Source organism: Microcaecilia unicolor, chromosome 5, assembly GCF_901765095.1.
Source record: "Microcaecilia unicolor chromosome 5, aMicUni1.1, whole genome shotgun sequence".
Classification (NCBI taxonomy): Eukaryota; Metazoa; Chordata; class Amphibia; order Gymnophiona; family Siphonopidae; genus Microcaecilia; species Microcaecilia unicolor.
This window is the reverse complement of record NC_044035.1, coordinates 352,039,126-352,061,177: the sequence shown is the minus strand read 5'-3', so window position 1 is coordinate 352,061,177 and position 22,052 is coordinate 352,039,126. Positions and strand designations below refer to the sequence as shown.

The 22,052-nt window shown below is 47.2% G+C and overlaps 1 protein-coding gene across 2 annotated transcripts in view; it reads left to right on the top strand.

Moving 5' to 3' along the window:
* Positions 1-22,052, top strand: part of SLC7A5 (solute carrier family 7 member 5) — a 71,155-nt gene that overhangs the window by 23,963 nt on the left and 25,140 nt on the right. For both annotated transcript variants that reach the window (XR_003942260.1, XM_030204568.1), the window contains exons 4-9: positions 3,086-3,130; positions 5,668-5,791; positions 8,675-8,778; positions 13,168-13,264; positions 15,635-15,784; positions 17,418-17,595. Coding sequence is in view for 1 of the 2 variants with exons in the window: in XM_030204568.1 (XP_030060428.1) it covers positions 3,086-3,130; positions 5,668-5,791; positions 8,675-8,778; positions 13,168-13,264; positions 15,635-15,784; positions 17,418-17,595 (698 nt within the window). In the remaining variant the exon portion in view is untranslated. The remainder of the gene's footprint in view (positions 1-3,085; positions 3,131-5,667; positions 5,792-8,674; positions 8,779-13,167; positions 13,265-15,634; positions 15,785-17,417; positions 17,596-22,052) is intronic.

Genomic DNA, 22,052 nt, shown 5'->3' with positions numbered 1-22,052 from the left:
TGCCGTCAACCCACCGTCGCCATCTGCTACCTTTGCTGGTGGGGGACCCCAACCCCCGCCAGCTGAGGTCCTCTTCTTCCTTCGTTTTGTTTCTGAGTCTGACGTCCTGCACGTACAACGTGTAGGACGTCAGACTCAGAAACAGAATGAAGGAAGAAGAGGATCTCGGCTGGTGGGGTTTGGGGTCCCCTGCCAGCAAAGGTAGGCGACGGCGGGGGAGGGTTGGCAGCGGGAGGGGGGGTCGAGAGGGTCATCGGCGGGGGGGGGGGTCAAAGTTGGTGGTGGTGGCGGCGGCGGCCTGTTTTGGGCTTTCTGTAGTTTTGATGCTTTGGAGAGGGAGAACAGTTTCTTTCTGTATATTATGGGCTATTTTATTAAAGTGTGCTAGATTTTGCATTTAACGCACTATTTTATTAAAGTGTGCTAGATTTTGCATTTAACGCACATTAATACAAAACTTTTTATTAGCAATACCATTCCAGTAGTCATTTAACGTGCTTTAACGCAGGAAATCAACGCATGGAATGAGTAAAACTAACTCAGTACCTCGCAGGGCCTTCCCTGTATTTTTCCACTGCAGGTCATGCATTCACATTCACATCAATGCACATTACCTGCTCCTGGTTAACACAATTCTAGAAGCCTGGGCACACAATTTTGCGATTAGCATATGAAAAATGTAGGTACAGATTATAGGGTAGCGCCTGACTTAATTATTTTAAGTGCACGCTAATTGGTTTTAACTGCCAGTAATGACCCTTTCGCCGGGTTAATTGCTACCAATTTGCAGTTACGCGCTATTCTAAAAACCTAGCGTGGAACCTCAGAGGGAGGGGCATGGGCAGGTCAGGAGCATGTCGGGCACTTTCACGCTAAGTTTACATGCGCGACTGACAGTATTTAGGCGCGGGCATTCACACCAGCCTTTCATGTGACATAAAGTTTAGCGCTGAAACACCGACTTACACTAGTATTTCATAACGCCTTCAGCGCAGTATAGTACTTGCTTAGTGCCCTTTCTTGAATCTACCCCTTGCCGTCTCCTATTTTTGGAGGTTCTAAGTGGTCAAGCGTTAACTCTACAAGAAGCAGAGGATGAGGCAACGACTTCCACACTGGAGTAACAGTCCGAAAGACCGGACATGCGGCCGTGTTTCGGTGGACAAACCCGCCTGCTTCAGGGGTCACAAAAACCACTCTGAACACTGCAATACTGTATATGGTGGCAAAATGCAACAAGAAAATGATATGCCTAGGATAACAGTGTCGGCAGACAGGCAAAGTATATCCAAAGGACAATGCCTGGGTGCCTCTTGCATTGTTGCTTCCGTGTCGGGTCTCCTCTTGGTGCCTCAATAAAGCCTTCTTGGATTGTTAGTTCATTCTGGAAGTTGGTGTCTCGTCCCTTTTGGTTCTCATGGCGTTGCTTGGACTTTCGCAGAGGCCGTTCTGATTTTCCTTTTTCCCTGCCAAATGCCTTCCATTCCCGCTCCTGCCCACGCCACACTTCCTGACACAAAACGCCCATTACGCCCGTTTACCGCGCTGTAACTGATAAAATCAAAGTAAAATCAAACTCAAAACATATCATCGCCGTGGAAAGCAGACTGTGGAGTACCACAAGGATCACCGCTATCACCGATCCTCTTCAACCTAATGATGACCCCACTAGGCAAGTCCTTATCCAACCGAGGCTTTAACCCTTTCATCTATGCAGGCGATGTCATAATATACATTCCTTATAAATCTAACCTGACAGAAATCATCATCAACGAAATCAAGAACAGCTTGAACATCATGGACTCTTGGGCTAATGCATTTCAACTAAAACTCAACAAAGAAAAAACACACTCATCCTCTCGTCCCAACACAGCGCGGACAACAATCATCAACACCCCAGATTACACCCTCCCTATCTCAGACAGCCTGAAAATCCTTGGCGTTACAATGGACCGCTACTTAACACTAGAGAGCCAAGTGACATCCACGACAAAGAAAATGTTCCACTCAATGTGGAAGCTCAAACGCGTGAAGCAATTCTTCCCGAGGGAAACATTTCGCAACCTGGTACTAAGCCATGTAGACTACTGCAATGGAATCTATGCGGGATGTAAAGAACAAACCTTAAAGAAACTTCAGACCGCTCAAAACACAGCAGCTAGGCTCATCTTCGGAAATACACGATTTGAAAGCGCAAAACCCCTCTTTGAAAGCAATGCGTTCTTTGATTGGGAGCCAGTGTAGTTTTTCACAATCTGCACTCTGGTTCACAAATTTATCTACGGTGAAGCCCCGGGATACATGACAGACTTGATCGACCTACCAACTAGAAACACATCCGAATCAACACGAACGTACCTAAATCTGCACTACCCAAGCTGCAAAGGACTCAAATACAAATCAACCTACGCATCCAGTTTTTCCTACATTAGCACACAACTGTGGAACGCATTACCAAAAGCCTTGAAAACTACGTACGATCACCTAAACTTCCGGAAAACATTAAAAACTAACCTGTTTAAAAAGGCATACCCTACCGATCCAACATAAATGACTGATCTCTGCAACACAACAAAACTAAAGTACGTAATGGACATGACTCAACTCTTCCGTTCTCCGATTCCCTAATGAGGCTGTGCCACATGAACTTTATCTTACCACAACATCACTTTGTATTTGTTCACACCGGAGTCTGCAAACGCCTCTCTGGTACTATGTAAGCCACATTGAGCCTACAAATAGGTGGAAAAATGTGGGATACAAATGTAACAAATAAAAAAAATAAAATATCGCAAGACCCCTTAAGGCAGCTCTGTACTAGCAGTAACCACGTGATAACCACAGATTAAATGCTTCACACGGTTTAGTAAAAGGTTCCCCAAATGACTTGTTTTAATTACATTGCAAATTTATGTATGGGCTGTGGATGATTTAATGTTATAAGCTTTTTTTTTTTAATTGTAAATATTTGCTGATTTTATGCTTATGTCTTGTGTTCTTAGTTCAATCAGCTTTGGGTGTGTTTCATGATGAGGCAGGGCAGAAGTCCAGTAAATGAAATAATTTGTCTTACTTTGCTTTCTAGGAACTATTTGAATTTTGTTACGGAGGAAATGATCGATCCGTACAAGTAAGTAAGTGCGTTGGGCAGAAGATGGTGTGCTGAACTGCTTTTTCTGGTTTTCCTCTCTGCACTGATGTACTGTATTTTTCGGACTATAAGACGCACTTTTTTCCCCCCAAATTTGGGAGGAAAATGGGGGGTGCGTCTTATAGTCCGAAGGTAGAGATTTCCCTCCCTCCCGCCCTCCCCCTGAGTTCGGGATCGCCCTCCCCCCGGCCCTGTCACCACTTCTCCCTACTCACGCGATCTTCCCTGGTGGTCTAGTGACGTCGGGGCAGGAAAGAGCCCCCTCTTTCCTGCCCAGCGTGCTGCTCTCCGTCCTCCTGTATGCAGCCTGACGGTCTCAGCGAGATTCAAAATGGCCGCCGAGACTTCAATTCTCGGCGGCCATTTTGAATCTCGCCGAGACCGTCAGGCAGCATACAGGAGGACGGAGAGCAGCGCGCTGGGCAGGAAAGAGGGGGCTCTTTCCTGCCCCGACGTCACTAGACCACCAGGGAAGATCGCGTGACGTGAGTAGGGAGAAGTGGTGACAGGGCCGGGGGGAGGGCGATCCCGAACTCGGACAAGATGCACCGGAGCACCTAGGTTTTAGAGGAGGGAAAAAGGAAAATTTTTTTTTTCCTATTTCCCTCAAAACCTAGGTGCGTCTTATGGTCCGGTGTGTCTTATAGTCCGAAAAATACGGTATATAGGTCTTCCTTTCTTTAACTGTAATGTCTCTAATGCCCCCAACCCACCCCCGGGAGAGATGAGGCAAGACAGAACGATTTCTGTCCTTACTGGCGTCTTTACTTCCTGCCTTCTAAAAATGTCCCACCCATCCAATTAAAGATTTTATTAAAAGTCTCTTAGCAAGTGTTTTTTCCAGTCATACACAAGCCAGCCTCAAACCTGTCACCTTCAGGTTGAAAGGTCACCACCTTCCTGGTTCAGCTGTTCTAGGCTCCCACAGGCTGCATGTACGTATTACTGCACTTCCTTAAATGGTATAAGCACATTTTTTTAAGGTGGCACTTACCAGTCTCTGCTTTAATAGGCCACAATTGTGTCTCCGAAAGGTTTGAGCAGTTGTGTTTAGACCAGATGACCCTGCAGCCCTTAATAATTTGCTTCCTTTTAGCTGTAGTTTAAATCTGAAAAAACTTGTGAGCTTTCAGTCAGCTCCAGGTCATTAGGAGCAATCTGAACCAGTTCTGGTTTTACCCCCTCTGTATGCAATGAAGGTAAAGCCAAGACTGGCTCAGCCTTTCCCTGAATGACCCAAATCCATCAGGTAGATGTGCTTTTTGTTGCCTTAAATTGATCCCAGCTGTGCTCCTCGCCAGGTCGTAGCAGCAAGTGGCATTTCTTGTAATTGTAGTTCTGATGTATATTGATGTTTTAAAGCTGTGTAATATTATGTTCTGTGTCCGAGATGAGATATTCTGCTGATATGTAGTTTCCATGTAGAAAATCCTTTTCTGTTTTCCCAGTAAGAGATGATTTGGTACATAAGTAATGCCACACTGGGAAAAGACCAAGGGTCCATCGAGCCCAGCATCCTGTCTACGACAGCGGCCAATCCAGGCCAAGGGCACCTGGCGAGCTTCCCAAACGTACAAACATTCTATACAATCAAGCCATTGTGACATCACTAATGAGGTTGGCTCTTATTGGTGGAATGAGCCACTATGACATCACAATAGGTTAAATCACTGCTCCATGTAATAAAAGTGAGCCAAGTAGAGGACATAAGTACATAAGTAATGCCACACTGGGAAAAGACCAAGGGTCCATTGAGCCCAGCATTCTGTCCACGACAGCGGCCAATCCAGGCCAAGGGCACCTGGCGAGCTTCCCAAACGTACAAACATTCTATACAATCAAGCCATTGTGACATCACTAATGAGGTTGGCTCTTATTGGTGGAATGAGCCACTATGACATCACAATAGGTTAAATCACTGCTCTATGTAATAAAAGTGAGCCAAGTAGAGGACATAAGTACATAAGTAATGCCACACTGGGAAAAGACCAAGGGTCCATTGAGCCCAGCATTCTGTCCACGACAGCGGCCAATCCAGGCCAAGGGCACCTGGCGAGATTCCCAAACGTACAAACGTTCTATACATGTTATTCTAGGGGCTGGTGTAATGTTTGCAGTGCTGCCTTTTTATATGTTGCGTTGCCAGTGACAAGGGCATGACTGCTGTAGGGGTGGAGCCATGGATAGTCATCCTGCGCCTTAAGGGGTGGAGCCATGGATAGTCATCCCTAGAAAAAAAAAAGGCAGTGCCTAAACTTAATAAATTCCAGAGAATGTTCCAGAAAAGGAGAGAGTCTTAATCTGTGCAAATTCCTGCCATGCATAGAATAATTAAAAAAAAATTTTTTTTTTAATTGTACTTTCCCTGTGGGCCCTCCAGGTTGAAGCGTGGTGTGTGCCATGAAGAGTGCCTGTCGCCAGCAAGTTTTTAGATATAGGTGATGCTTTTTTTTAAGGCTCAGCAAAGGAAGGATCCTGTGACAGGGCTTCCCGTCACCTCTTGGTTTGTTTAACAGGAACCTGCCTCGGGCCATCATTATCTCCCTGCCGATAGTCACCCTGGTGTATGTGCTGACCAACCTGGCGTATTTCACCACCCTGACGACGGACGAGATGCTGAATTCTGAAGCTGTTGCTGTGGTGAGATTGACATATGAACCTTGGTTATGTGCGTAGTACACTGCGGAAAGCCCCCCTCCTGCTTTTTGTAAAGCAGTCGTGCTTATCTAATACCTGGCCTGTTCCTCCTCACCTGCACTTGCCGAGCACCTGGAGCCCTGATTCTACGAATCTGGTGATAACATTGTTATGATTCTGCTAAGACAGACAAGAGAATGACTGGGTCTCGCTTCTGAGTGGCCTGTTAGGGATTGAGTTGACCAGAGGTCAGATCTGCTTAATCCTACCTCTCCCTTCAGTCTATGCTTTAGCGTTTGATTCCTGTCATCTGAAGCCTGTTTCCTTCTCTCTGTTTGTGCTAGTAGCACACCGTGCTTTGTAGGAGTTTACTTACTCTCTCCTTGTTGCTCGTAGCTTTTCTGTGTGCTGGTTGTTCCCAGCGTATTTTCGTTTGTTTCCCTAGCTTAGCTGCTTGCCCTGATTACCTTGCTCCTGTGCACCTGTGGGTACTCTGTCTCTGTGTGCGGGTTATTCCCAGCGTATGCTTGTTTGCTTCCCTTGCTTAGCTGCTTTCCTTGATTACCGTGCTCCTGTGCACCTGTGGGTGCTGCTAAGTTCTGGTAAGAACATTGTTTGTGTTTTTCCTTTGTTAGCTTTAACCCTTTGTCTGCAGTGTAAGCCCTTCTTCTTCCTGACTTGAGTGTTAAAGGCAGTTCTTCCCTTTAGCCTGCGTTAACTCTTTGCTGTGGTTGGCTCCTGATTCTTGTAAGCTTTGCTCTTTATCTGTTGGGTGTGTGTAAGGCAGCTTTCCATGTTTGCTTGCTTTTATCTTTATCTCTAGTATCTGTTATTTGACTCTGTGCACAGCCTTGTGTACTCTTGTGTGTGGATTCCCTTGAGTGCTGAGTGGCATAGTCCTGTGTATTCTTATAGGTGGCTTCCCTTTTCCCTTGGGTGCTGTGTGGCACAGCCTAGTGTATTTGTGTGCTGTATGGTAGAGCTTAGAGTGTACCTGTGGAGCTTCGCTTTTAAAGAGTCTTGAGTCCCATTCTGTCCTTGGCTTTCTCTTCCCCTGGTCATAGCCGGTACCTGCCAGCTTCTTGTCTGTCGCCCTTCCCTTGTGTCTAGCTAGCGTTGTGTGCGTTGCTTGTGCTCCAGTCCCTCCTGGGACCCCTCATTGTTATTTTTCCCTTCCCTAGTGTGTGACTCGGTTCCAGATCGGCCGTGAGACCCGTACACTTGGACTCTGTACGAGTGGGTTCCTGTTCGGCCGTGAGACCTGCCTGAGTGGTCTATCTCCCTTTTCTGCTGGTGCTGGTTGAGTGTCCTGAGTGTGCAGGGCTTTGAGGCTGTGGGTTTGTGTAGCACCTGTTTGGTCCACCCTAGGCCTTGGCCAAGATCCTTCCTAAGCCTACTCAAGGGCTCACGAACAGATTAACAAACATGGTCACTTGCAAGGCTTTAATCCAGTGGTTCTCAAACTTGATCTTGGAGGCACCCCAGCCAGTCAGGTTTTCAGGATACCTATAATGAATATTCATGAGACAGATATGCAGGCGCTGCCTCCACTGCAAGCAGATCTCTTTCATGAATATTCCTTGTAGATATCCTGAAAACCTGACTGGCTGTGGGGTGCCTCCAGGACCAAGTTTGGGAACCACTGGCGTCACTCCTTCTCTAATTTTGCTGTTACTCTTTCCAACCCAATGAAAGTTGGAAAGACTTGTACAAATATTAAATTGTGTTTCTAAGCTTGTAGTATTGTACACTAGCATTGAATAATCTGTGTTTAAACAATTATGATGTACTCCCCTGCCAACCAACCCCTTCTCCATCTGCTCCCTCTTCAGCTTATTTCCTCTTTCTGAACTTCCTACTCCATCTGATCATCTCTCTCAATCTTGAGTCGCACTGTCCAGATATCTAGCAAATGGCAAACCCAGAATCTTTGCAGTTGGTCTTACACCTTCCTATAGCGTCCTGGGTACTTTTGTTCTGGGACTTCAATCCTTGGCTGACATCCTTCTCCTCCAGGATCTTACACACTAGAGCTGTGTTTCTCAACCCAATCCTCGGGGGGCACATCCAGCCAGATCTTCACAATGAATATGCATATGAGAGAGAGAGATTTGCATGCGCTACCTCCTGGGTACGTAAATCTGTCTCATCCATATTCATTGTGAATATCCTGAGAATCCCTGAGGACTGGGTTGAGAAGCACTGCATTAGAACATAATACTGCACATGTCATGGTGGGGCAAACAGGAGCAAACTGATCCCTTTATAGCAAACATACTGTGGGCCCTTGATTCCTGGGAAGTCTCAAAAGATGACCATGTTTCATCCTTTTTTTTTTTTTTTTTTAATATACCACCACATGGCAGCAGTTTACAAAATAAAGTATATTAAAAGTAATGTGAAACAAAAATAGAGATTTCCCCCCCCCCCCCCAAGTTTACATTCTTGGGGGCAGAGATAGGTGTACAGACTGCATGTTTCCTTTAAGAGCACCATTTTTTTATATCTTTCATATAGGAAGGGCCCCACCCTGCATGCAGTCCACCTCCAGCGCAGGAAGGCTCGCCCTCCACAGCTTCTTGTCGCATGTGGGGCCAGTGTTGCAGGCCCCCCACAGCCCCAGCATAGGCTGTACGTGGAGTGTTAGAAAGTATTTTCTGCCAGGGAGACTCTCTAGATAAAAGCTGATCAGTCATTATATTGTTGTTATCAACCCTGGCCTGCTTCGTTGCTCGGTCCCCGCCTCCACCACGTTGCTCACCCCAAAAGCCGGTCTTGCGGAAGTATTTAATTAAGTGTCACCAGGAGCCACTTGCAAGCTCACTAGATGAGTCTGTGACTCCATAGTGTGGGAGCTGCTGTACTAACCAACTGTGTAACTTTTAGGATTTTGGTAATTATCACTTGGGCGTGATGGCCTGGATCATTCCTGTCTTCGTTGGCCTATCCTGCTTTGGGTCTGTGAATGGCTCCCTCTTCACCTCTTCCAGGTAAGGACCACTGTTCCCCATCACAGGGCCCCTGAGCCAGTGTCCTTTGACAGAGACGCAGGTGTCGTGAAACGTAGGCACAGGCAGCAAGGCCCAGGCCTGCACTGCTAGATTTCCACATCAGCTATTGAGAGGAAAGATGGGGCCCCTTCTGGAATGTACTTGACCAGCACTACCATTAATACAGGGCCCAGGGTCTACAACTCTCATTATAATATATAGGAGTGTAATAGGATTGATTTGGGTTCTCCTTGCCTGGCAGCTTCCTTTTGTTTTGGTTTTTCATCTGAATCGGCACTGGCCTGTGGTGCCAGGAGCCTTCAGTTGTAACTAGCTAGAGCCACTGTTCCCTCTAAGCGGGAGGGGGGGGTGTTTTAATATTATGTTTTCAACCGGTTCCCTGGAGTCCTACAGAGCTTGCCTGTCCTCCCTATTGAAAATGTGGTACTGAACCAGCGACCCCCACTGGCAGGACTTGTAGATGGAGGACTCCCACTCAGCCTAGAGGGAACAGTGCCCGGAGCCTTCTGGAACCCTCTAAGCCTGGACCCTAACTCTGACCACTAGGTGTCACCATCGAGCAATGATGGACTCCCCCAAAGGCTGTGAGCACGGCCTCTGCAGTACCACCAGCTGACCCAGGAAGACCCGAACTGGGAATAAAATCTTAATTGCTTTAACATTGGCATGACTCGGTGATGGGATTTAAGAGAAATCCAAGCTTCATGTGCAGTACAGCTCACAAACGCTACCGCAGGTCCCAGCATGCTTTGGAGTTAGTGACCTGGGAGACAGCTAAAACTTTCTTCCCCTCAGAAGCTACCAGAACATTCTTATACAACTTAGGTCTAAGTGGGGTACCTGAGACAGTGGGAGATTTGACTTGGCCAGTGCCACAGTGGGGGCAGCTCTACAAAGGGGAAAGGGGATGGCATTTGATGTACTTCCTTTCTGTGGTTACAGTCAAAGAGGTTTACATATTATATACAGGTACTTATTTGTACCTGGGACAATGGAGGGTTAAGTGACTTGCCTAGTCACAAGGAGCTGCAGTGGGAATCGAACCCGGTTCCCCGGCCGCTGCACTAAGTGTAGACGTGACAAAGAGGCATGCACAGCACCAGTTCTATAATGGAATTAAGGGAAATGGGACTTGATATACTGCCTTTCTGTGGTTTTTGCAACTACATTCAAAGCGGTTTACATATATTCAGGTACTTAATTTGTACCAGGGGCAATGGAGGGTTAAGTGACTTGCCCAGAGTCACAAGGAGCTGCAGTGGGAATTGAACCCACTTCGCCAGGATCAAAGTCCACTGCACTAACCACTAAGCTACTCCATTAAGGTGCAGCTAACCCATTATAGAATAGAAGTGAAACCCGCTTTGGCATGCTGAAGCGTAGGCGGGACAGCTTACGGCAGGTGAATGGCAGGTATAAGCTGGCCCATGGAAGTGCACCTTGCAATGTGCATCTGATACTATCAGATGTGATTGTGTTGCTAGATGGAACGCCCATGACATTCCCTCACTCCACCCACTGGGTACAGCGCTTTTGCTATTAATGCCAGGGACGTAGCCAGACCTCATGGTGGGAGGGGGCCAGAGCCTGAGGTGGGGGGGGCACATTTTAGTCTGCCGCATAGCCGCTCCCCCCCACCGACCTGCCGCACCCCACAGCAGCAAATACCTTTGGCTGACAGGGGTCCCCAACCCCCGCCAGCTGAAGCCTCCAGCGCCGCCACGTTCCCTGCCCTGCTCTCTCTTCCTCCTCATGTCCTGCATGCTCCTTTAAGAGAAACCCAATTTCACTAAAAGGAGTGTGTAGGAGATGAGGTGGAAGAGCGAGCAGGGAAGGGAACGTGGCGGTGCCGGAGACGGGCGCTGGACAAGGCTTCAGCTGGCAGGGGTTGGGGACCCCACCAGCAAATCCAGATGAACTTTGGGGGGGGGCCAGGCCCCTGTGGCCCCACCTAGCTACGCCACTGATGCCATGCCAGTAGTATGCCAGTTTCATAGGACCCAATCGGTGCCCTTTACAGAACTGCTCTTACAGGTGTGTCATTGGCAGAGGAAGGGTTTGAACCCTGGCTGTAACCACTAGGCCACGTCAGTACATTCAGGGCTTCTGGTGGACTGCTTGGATTTAGGAACCAATCAGATTGTAGGATTTTGCAAATCACAGTAACTTAGGGAATTCAGCCCATTCGATGCCCAGCTGAAATTCTTCCCCTGGGTAAATGAGGCTGTGGGTTCCCAAATGCCTGTGCCCTGGGGGCTGCTTTGCTACTGTTTCCTGTTACACGATTCCCTCATCCCCCACCCCAACTAGCTCACAGTTTATTTATTTGTTACATTTATATCCCACATTTTCCCACCTATTTTTAGGCATCTGAAAGGGGAAACTGACTCGCTCAGTTGTACAAGGAGCGATGGGCTTGAAGGAGGGGTGCACGCTGGTGGTTAACTACTACTACTTATCATTTCTATAGCGCTACTAGACGTACGCAGCGCTGTACACTTGAACATGAAGAGACAGTCCCTGCTCCACAGAGCTTACAATCTAATCAGGACAGACAAACAGGAGTGGCCTAGTGGTTAGGGTGGTGGACTTTGGTCCTCAGGAACTGAGTTCGATTCCCGGCACAGGCAGCTCCTTGTGACTCTGGGCAAGTCACTTAACCCTCCATTGCCCCATGTAAGCTGCATTGAGCCTGCCATGAGTGGGAAAGCGCGGGGTACAAATGTAACAAAACAACACACATAAGGGATAAGGACAAAGAGTAGCAAGATTCCGGAATCCCAAAGAGTAGCAAGATTCCATGCAGAATCCCAAACACTACTACTACTTATCATTTCTATAGCGCTACTAGACGTACGCAGCGCTGTACACTTGAACATGAAGAGACAGTCCCTGCTCCACAGAGCTTACAATCTAATCAGGACAGACAAACAGGAGTGGCCTAGTGGTTAGGGTGGTGGACTTTGGTCCTCAGGAACTGAGTTCGATTCCCGGCACAGGCAGCTCCTTGTGACTCTGGGCAAGTCACTTAACCCTCCATTGCCTGCCGCATTGAGCCTGCCATGAGTGGGAAAGCGCGGGGTACAAATGTAACAAAACAACAAACAACACACATAAGGGATAAGGACAAAGAGTAGCAAGATTCCGGAATCCCAAAGAGTAGCAAGATTCCATGCAGAATCCCAAAGAGTAGCAACATTCCAGAATCCCAAACACTACTACTACTTATCATTTCTATAGCGCTACTAGACGTACGCAGCGCTGTACACTTGAACATGAAGAGACAGTCCCTGCTCCACAGAGCTTACAATCTAATCAGGACAGACAAACAGGAGTGGCCTAGTGGTTAGGGTGGTGGACTTTGGTCCTCAGGAACTGAGTTCGATTCCCGGCACAGGCAGCTCCTTGTGACTCTGGGCAAGTCACTTAACCCTCCATTGCCTGCCGCATTGAGCCTGCCATGAGTGGGAAAGCGCGGGGTACAAATGTAACAAAACAACAAACAACACACATAAGGGATAAGGACAAAGAGTAGCAACATTCCAGAATCCCAAACACTACTACTACTTATCATTTCTATAGCGCTACTAGACGTACGCAGCGCTGTACACTTGAACATGAAGAGACAGTCCCTGCTCGACAGAGCTTACAATCTAATTAGGACAGACAAACAGGACAAATAAGGGATAAGAGAATATTAAAGTGAGGATGATAAAATAAGGGTTCTGAACAAGTGAATAAGGGTTAGGAGTTAAAAGCAGCATCAAAAAGGTGGCCTTTCAGTCTAGATTTGAAGACTGCCAGAGATGGAGCTTGACGGACCGGCTCAGGAAGCCTATTCCAGGCATATGGTGCAGCAAGATAAAAGGAACGGAGTCTGGAGTTAGCAGTGGAGGAGAAGGGTGCAAATAAGAGAGATTTACCTAGAGAAACGGAGTTTCTGGGGAGGAATGTAGGGAGAGATGAGAGTGGAGAGGTACTGAGGAGCTGCAGAGTGAATGCACTTATAGGTCAATAAGAGGAGTTTGAACTGTATGCGGAAACGGATAGGAAGCCAGTGAAGTGACTTGAGGAGAGGGCTAATATGAGCATAACGACACTGGCGGAATATTAGTCGTGCAGCAGAATTTTGAACAGATTGAAGAGGAGAGAGATGGCTAAGTGGGAGACCTGTGAGAAGCAAGTTGCAATAGTCTAAGCGAGAGGTGATAAGAGGGTTCTGGTAGTGTGCTCAGAAAGGAAAGATAATGCTTGTTGAACTTGGGGTCGGGTCTGGAGCTTGTTGCATCTTTCTCTTCTGTATGTCGAGCACAAATTTAACCCCTTGTATGCCACAGTAAAGAAGGAGCCGCTTGCTTTTCCTTTCAGATTGTTCTTTGTGGGTGCCCGGGAGGGTCACCTGCCATCTCTTCTGGCCATGATTCACCCCCGGCTCCTGACACCAGTTCCATCCCTGATTTTTACAGTAAGTGCCTTCAAAGTCCAGCTCACCCAGTTCACAGTGTTAATGTATCGCTATGAATCCATCATTCTCTAGTGACACTTCTGTGCGTTTCGCTTCCCCGCTAGATCAGGCTTACACTGAGTTTTACTAAATCTGTTTTCTCCAGCTCTCTAGTACCAGGGACTCCGGCGGACACGGCTGCCATGACTGTGCCAGGGTCTTGACAGTATGCGCTGAGAGACAGAGGGTAGGGGGGTTGCTTTTGTAATGGCCACAGCATCAGGTGCTGCAGGGAGCTAAATGGGAAAAGTCCAAGAAAACCACAGCTTAACCGATCTGCAAACTTATGGAAAACAACCAAAGCAGATACGTGGATGATAAAACAATATTTATTAAAAATAGGTGGAGTCTGGCAAAGTGAAACATAATTTGCGGTTTGGGCATGTTTTGGGTTTCCTATCTCTCTTTCTCTCTCTTGATATAACTCTCCGATTAATAAACTAGAGTTTGTAGATTGTTGGATTTGGGGAGAGGGAAGGAAAGGATGGACAAACTGAAGAGGGGTTAGCCTTTGAGACGCTGTTGCATACATTGAATGTTTAAATGAGGTGCAGTTTAATGTGAAACTTTATTTTGGCCTGTCTTCGATATAACAACGTTAAAGCAAAAAGGGGGGGGGGGGGAGGGTTAATAATATGGAAGAGAAAAAGGAAAATTCGAGAATGGTTGTACACTTACATTTTGTTACGATTGGTATATATTGGTTGTTAATACTGTGATAAACGAGACTGTGTATTTTGTGGAGTTCTCAATGAAAAATGTTTGTGAAGTTAAAAATAGGTGGAAATAAAATTAGAAAGCCCGACACAGGCCGTGTTTCGCCCAACTGAGCTGCATCAGGGGCTACAAGACAAACAATTATATACACATTAATAATTTAAAATGTAATCTCAGCTAATAACACTAAACACCATGAAAAGACATAAAAATCAAATAAGTAAAATATCATCAAATCATCTCTATATATAAAAGGCAGCACCAACGTTCTAATGAAGCCTCCAGCCGGAAGTGTGAAGCAGCAGAGATATCCGGTTTCCCCATGAGTGTCTGCCCCGCCCTCGCTCTCTCTGTAACACAGTGAAGGAAAACACAGCACAGCACGAAATCGCTCTCTTTGTAACAGTGAAGGACTGGAGAAGGGAGGGGTAGAGGGCAGACGCCTTCACTCTCTCTGTAACACAAACAAACACAGCAGGAAACGTAACACTGAAGGACTGGGGGGGGGGGGGGGGACAGAGAGCACAGGGGAAGGGAGAAAGGGCAGAAGGCTGGGACACACACACTCCCACATGCACACTCTGAAGAAAACCTTGCTAGCCCCCGTTTCATTTGCATCAGAAACGGGGCTTTTTTACTAGTATGTACATATATACCACAATATAATCATATTTATGTCATAAATGACCTTAAATATGGATTGGATACATATTACAATACCTGAAATAATCTTTAGAATTAAAAAAAAACTCTTATAAAATATGATTTGATGATATTTTACTTATTTGATTTATATGTCTTTTTATGGTGTTTAGTGTTATTAGCTGAGATTACATTTTAAATTTTAAGTTATTAATGTGTATATAATTGTTTGTCTTGTAGCCCCTGATGCAGCCCAGTTGAGCGAAACACGGCCTGTGTCGGGCTTTCTAATTTTATTTCCACCTATTTTTAATAAATATTGTTTTATCATCCACGTATCTGCTAAATGGGCCCAGGATGGTGGAGATGAAAAGTGGAGGATAAAAGATTGTTCTGGATAGGGAAAGGTCTTTTGCTGGGAGGTGCCTTTGGTAGTGCAGACGGCACATGGCTGGGCCGATCGAATGGGATGATTTGTCTTGTTTTTTTTTCTCCTGCTGCCGTTATTTCCTGCGTTATAACAACATATACCCAACGCCAAACCAAAAGCACTGACTCGACGGCGACTCATGGCTCACTTAGCCTCTTCATCGGGTCACCGAATGCATTGGGTTGCTCATTTCCTTATTTTTATTGAAAAACAGTCATCAAGATGTTCGTGTATAAACATAATAACCAAGAGCACTTATCTCAAGTTATTTGAGGGCCTTAAGAAGATGTATAGCCCTCTGGCTTGGCTACGTGAGCCCTCCTGGGAGGTCCACAGAGAGCCTCTTAACTTGTTTCAGGCTGGTATATGCCATGGGAAGTCTTCCCTTCTCTAGATGTCATTGCTCATGGTCTTGTGTTACACTGAGTTTGGGGGGGGGGGGAGGGGAGGGGCGGAGATGCTAGTATTTTTCTAGAAATACAAGTCCCTTGAGTTTCACCCTGTTGTCTGAGCTCCTGCTGTTGCTTTCCTGTCGTCCACAGTGTGCCATGACCCTGCTCTACGCCTTCTCTAAAGACATCTTCTCGGTGATCAACTTCTTCAGTTTCTTCAACTGGTTGTGTGTGGCGCTGGCGATCATCGGCATGATGTGGCTACGTTACAAAAGCCCTGAGCTGCACAGACCCATCAAGGTGAGGGGTGAAGGAGGCGTATTTCACCTTCTCATGCCCAACGAGACAGGGATGAGGGGCTGTATGACAAGGACAATGTGGGCGAGGAGGTTAATACCTGCAGGAAGAGAGCTGGGAGGAAGGATTATATTGTTAACGACAAGCTCCCCTTTTTATAACTTGATTTCATTAAAGGATGATTTATAACTTTCACTGGATAGACACAATGCTTTCTCTAGTACACACTGTCCAGTGAGCTTTTTATTTCTGGTACTGAGCATGTCTGTAACACCACCAGGGCTACACAAAAGAAAACTGGTAGTGAAAGAGCAGATTGGCTGCACCGGGTCTCACACTATGAACCTTGAAACAGGCTCTTCCTTGGGTGGCAAACTTAATGTGTCTTTCCCATCCTGTAGGTGTTGATCTTGTGGATCACTGTCTTTTAGGCTATCACAGGACCAGATGGTTTCCATCAGAAGAAGGAACCTTTATTAATTGCTTCAATATCTTATCCCAGCTTCCTAGGCATCAGATGTGTTTCTCTAGAGACAAATGTGACAGCCTGAAAAGCTACTGAAATCAGGGCCGCCAAGAGACTGATACGGGGCAGGGCCGCTGCCACTCCCCACCGCAACCCCAAATTCCTTGGCTGGTGGGGATTCCGAGGCTCTGCTGTTCACTCGGACGCATTGCCTGCCCTGCCCCTGTGGCTGCTTTTTCTCTCGCGTCGCGCATGCTTCGTTTCAAAACTGAGCATGAGCAGCGCTGGAGGAAGACCTCTTCTGTTGGCGTGGCCTAGGGGTGGGGGCCCTGGCCCGAAGTCCTGCTGTGTCTGCTCCTCCCCAGCCTCCAGCGGGGGCCCAGTACCGGAGTTTTCTCTCCTGCTCTTGTCGGGACGCAATCACCCAGGTCCCATCAGGAGCAGGAGAGAGAGAGAGAGACCCTGGCGCCGGGCCCCCCCCTTGGATGCTGGGCCCGGGGAATTTGGTCTCCTCCCCCCTCAGCAGCCCTGACTGAAATAGAAGCACTATGACGCTATGCTGTAAGCGCAAATTCTGTATCGGCAATTATGCATGTTATTGCCCTTACGGAATACTACATAAGACAGCTTTGCCAACATTTAGGCGTGGCTGCTTATGCCGTATCGGTGGCTGGTGTAAATGACTGCGAATAAATGTTACAGCTGCGTGCGTGACAGACATTATTCTAGAATCTTAGCGCATGGCGCACCCTTGACCTCTCACCTGCATGATCCCTTGCAGTTACGCATTATAGCTTTTGGACGCTTAGATTCTAGAATAGCAACTGCGCAGTTAGTACGTGCGACTGCGAATTAGTGCCAGTGAACTCCAAATATCTCCAGTTATTGTTTTAGTGCCAATTAGCACCTAATTTGCCAGTTAACTTATCAGCTAAGCACCCAATTTTTGGGCAGTAAGCATGAAAATGTGAGTGCATGGTTATAGAATTAGTGGGAAATGTCATTGATGAGAGTATTAATGACCCATCCAGACTCGGATGTCCAGCACTGGAGCTTGGGAAATCCCAGGCTCATTCTCGTGATGCTGTGAGAGCCAAGATTGGCTGCTTGGGCCCGTGGAGCTTACAGTGACTCCCCTGCTTAACGGCATATCTTTTCTTCCTCCTCTAGCTAAACATTCTTCTGCCCATCTTCTTCATCCTGGCTTGCATCTTCCTCATTGTCGTCTCCTTCTGGATGACTCCAGTGGAATGTGCCATTGGCTTTGGTATCATCTTGACTGGGATCCCGGTTTACTACTTTGGGGTTTGGTGGAAATCGAAACCCAAGTGGATTCGCCAGGGCATCTGTAAGTACTTTGCGGCGTTCACGCCCAGATGAATGGTGACGATATTTTGCCAGGTCACTGGTACCTTTCTTCTTTAAACAATGTATTATTTTTAAAAAATGTTCTATCCTGCACCTACAATTCTGGGCAGTGGCGTAGCCAAGGGTGGCCCCGGATGGGCCCAGGCCCACCCACTTTGGGCTCGGGCCCACCCAGTAGCAGCACACCTATGATGTGGCTGGCAGAGATCCCCAAGCCCCACCAGCCAAAAACTCCCAACAACCGTCCCTCCTGCATACCATGTAAATAGCAGATCTTCACCTGCAGTGAGCAGTGACTGATACACTGGTTTCACCGGCCCCACATACTTCCCCCTGATGTATTCCCGCCTATGTGGAAACAGGAAGTTGCATCAGAGGGAAGGCTGTGGGGCCAACATGAGCAGTGTGTATTAGTTGCTGCTCGCTGCCGGTGAAAATCTGCTATTTAAAAGGTATGCAGGAGAGGAGGGGATATTTGAGAGACCACATAGTATACAGACGAGAGAGGGAGAGACCAAATCACTTGTGGGTCAAGGCAGAGTTCTGCCCAGCCATCTTACTACTACTACTACTACTACTTAGCATTTCTATAGCGCTGCCAGGGTTATGCAGCGCTGTACAAGTTTAAACATGGGGAAGGACAGTCCCTGCTCAAGAGAGCTTACAATCTAAAGGCCCAGGCCCACCCAAAATTGGGTATCTGGCTACGCCCCTGATTCTGGGTAGCTTACAACCAACATATCCAATAATTTAAAAAAAAACCATGACCTGAGATAGATACTTATAGCATAAAATAAACATTAAAAACCTGAATGGGCTTCCTTTGGAATGGAAGGTGGGGCCTCCTGCTGGCCCTGATCTGTTATTCCAGAGGAAGCATGGCAAGCAATCACCTCCTTGTGTAAAACAATACCTACCACACACTGGAAACCTCTTCTCGGAGTGACACTGTCAGCATTTCATTTATATTGTTCCAGTTCCAGTCGTAACACTTCAGAAAGACGTGCAGGCCATCTCTGGTGTGGAAAGGTTGGCATTTTTAGCCAGTCATCGCAGGGCAAACTTAGGTCTTGGCGATGGAGACTCTTCCATGGAAGACCAGGGATTTCAATTCTCACAGCTACTCTGAGAAGTAAATCGTGCGTCCTTAGCCATCGGCACTGACCCAGCTGGACCTCTGCTGCTTGAGCTTGTCTTCTGTTCCTGGAAGTTTGATACAGCTGATTTCACCCGGTCTTCCCTTTTTGGTCTTCCTCCAAAATAATTACTCTCGGGTTTCTTTTTAAAAATATTTTCCAGTTCTTGTCCTGCTAATGGATTTTTGCTCTCCAGATACATAATTTTACACTTTTTTAAAAATCAATTCATAGCCATCCAGTCCTTAACCATTACATAAGTACATAAGTAGTGCCATACTGGGAAAGACCAAAGGTCCATCTAGCCCAGCATCCTGTCACCGACAGTGGCCAATCCAGGTCAAGGGCACCTGGCACGCTCCCCAAACGTAAAAACATTCCAGACAAGTTATACCTAAAAATGCGGAATTTTTCCAAGTCCATTTAATAGCGGTCTATGGACTTGTCCTTTAGGAATCTATCTAACCCCTTTTTAAACTCCGTCAAGCTAACCGCCCGTACCACGTTCTCCGGCAACGAATTCCAGAGTCTAATTACACGTTGGGTGAAGAAAAATTTTCTCCGATTCGTTTTAAATTTACCACACTGTAGCTTCAACTCATGCCCTCTAGTCCTAGTATTTTTGGATAGCGTGAACAGTCGCTTCACATCCACCCGATCCATTCCACTCATTATTTTATACACTTCTATCATATCTCCCCTCAGCCGTCTCTTCTCCAAGCTGAAAAGCCCTAGCCTTCTCAGCCTCTCTTCATAGGAAAGTCGTCCCATCCCCACTATCATTTTCGTCGCCCTTCGCTGTACCTTTTCTAATTCTACTATATCTTTTTTGAGATACGGAGACCAGTACTGAACACAATACTCCAGGTGCGGTCGCACCATGGAGCGATACAACGGCATTATAACATCCGTACACCTGGACTCCATACCCTTCCTAATAACACCCAACATTCTATTCGCTTTCCTAGCCGCAGCAGCACACTGAGCAGAAGGTTCTTTGAGCTTTTTTTAAAGGCTAATTTCACTTTTTTCAGCCCTACCTGTCCATTTACGTTTTTGTTTTTTTTTTGTGTCCCATGCAAACACGCTTTCCCTCGAGTCCTTGTGCAGTGCTGCTAATGGCTATCACAGAGTTTGATCTACCACAGGGCCCTGAGAGATCCCATGGTCACTGCCTCACTAGAGTGATTTCCGTTAACCGTGGCTCTTGTATTTTTGGTGATGGTGTACACCAGTGTTTCCCAAGTCAGTCCTGGAGTACCCCCTGTCGGTCAGGTTTTCAGCATGAAAGAGGTTTGCGTAGAATGGAGGCAATGTATGCAAATCAGTTTCATGCATATTCATTGTGGATATTCTGAAAATCTGACTGGCGGGGGTTACTCCAGGGCCGACTTGTGAAACACTGGTGTACGCTGCTTTGGGCTGTTTCTTGTAAATTATAAATTAACATGTTTTGTTCTGTAACAAGTTTCTTCCAAGTTAATACCAGGGGAGGACTGACTATATGGGTGTGAGGGCCCAGGGTGGGGGTGGTGGGGTGAGGCAGTACCTCCCTCTCACATGCCCAGTGTGCAACGTCTTTCTCCACCGAGAGCGAGATCCCCCCCCCCACTTCTCAGGTGGGGTCACTGGCAGCTAAATCGACCATCTGCTGCTGATGCCGGAACTTCCCTCTGCTGCAGCCCGCCCTCTTCTGATGTCACTTCCTTGTTCCACAAGCATAGGCCATGGCAGAGGAAAGTTCCATAGATGACCAATTTTAACTGCAGGACCAAAGAAACAGATCAGTGGCAGGGGAAGAGGGGGACAGCAGGACCATGGGGGGGAGCAGTGGTCCTCATTGCCCAGGGCCCAAACCACTCTCTGTCTGCCCCTGGTTAATACCTTCCTCCCTGGCCCTTTTATAGGGTAACCTTCAAATTAGATTTAGTATCAAAGGCCTTACATAGTAACATAGTAGATGACGGCAGAAAAAGACCTGCACGGTCCATCCAGTCTGCCCAAGAAGATAAATTCATATGTGCTACTTTTTTATTTGTACTGTCCTCTTCAGGGCACAGACCGTATAAGTCTGCCCAGCACTATCCCCGCCTCCCAACCACCAACCCCGCCTCCCACCACCAGCTCTGGCACAGACCGTATAAATCTGCCCAGCACTATCCCTGCCTCCCACCACCGGCTCTGGCACAGACCGTATAAGTCTGCCCAGCACTAGTCCCGCCTCCCAACCACCAGCCCTGGCACAGACCGTTTAAGTCTGCCCAGCACTAGCCCCGCCTCCCAACCACCAGCTCTGCCACCCATTCTAGGCTAAGCTCCTGAGGATCCCTTCCTTCTGCACAGGATTCCTTTATGTTTATCCCACGCATGTTTGAATTCCGTTACCGTTTTCATCTCCACCACCTCCCGCGGGAGGGCATTCCAAGCATCCACCACTCTCTCATTTTTCTTCAGTCTGCCCCCCTTCGATCTCATTTCATGCCCTCTCGTTCTACCGCCTTCCCATCTCCGGAAAAGGTTTGTTTGCGGATTAATACCTTTCAAATATTTGAACGTCTGTATCATATCACCCCTGTTCCTTCTTTCCTCCAGGGTATACATGTTCAGGTCCGCAAGTCTCTCCTCATACGTCTTGTAACGCAAATCCCATACCATCCTCGTAGCTTTTCTTTGCACCGCTTCAATTCTTTTTACATCCTTAGCAAGATACGGCCTCCAAAACTGAACACAATACTCCAGGTGGGGCCTCACCAACGACTTGGGGCATCAACACCTTTTCTTCTGCTGGTCACACCTCTCTCTATACAGCCTAGTAACCTTCTAGCTATGGCCACCGCCTTGTCACACTGTTTCGTTGCCTTCAGATCCTCAGATACTATCACCCCAAGATCCCTCTCCCCATCCGTACCTAGCAGACTCTCACCGCCTAACACTTACAGATGGCAAAACGTTACTGCACCTCTCTAAGGGGCTCTCTTATGTAAATCGCTAATGCACGCTTAATGCAGGAAAGATGACCTCATTCAGGTCGCACTAAAGCGTTCTGGCTTTTGCCATTTGCATGCTGTAAGTGAAACAGGTGGGAAATCAGGAGACGAAAGGCAAACTTTGGTTCCAAACAAGGCAACTTTATTGCTAGCAAGTGAACAGCACCGAGTAGTCTCGGGACACTGTGTGTCATAAATCATCTGACACTTACATTTATACTTCCCTACTGGGCCTGCGCATTTGGCCCCTTACACATCACAACTGGCATGCGCAGTAAACTTTTGTAGTTCTTACAGTACAAAATTGTAGTCCC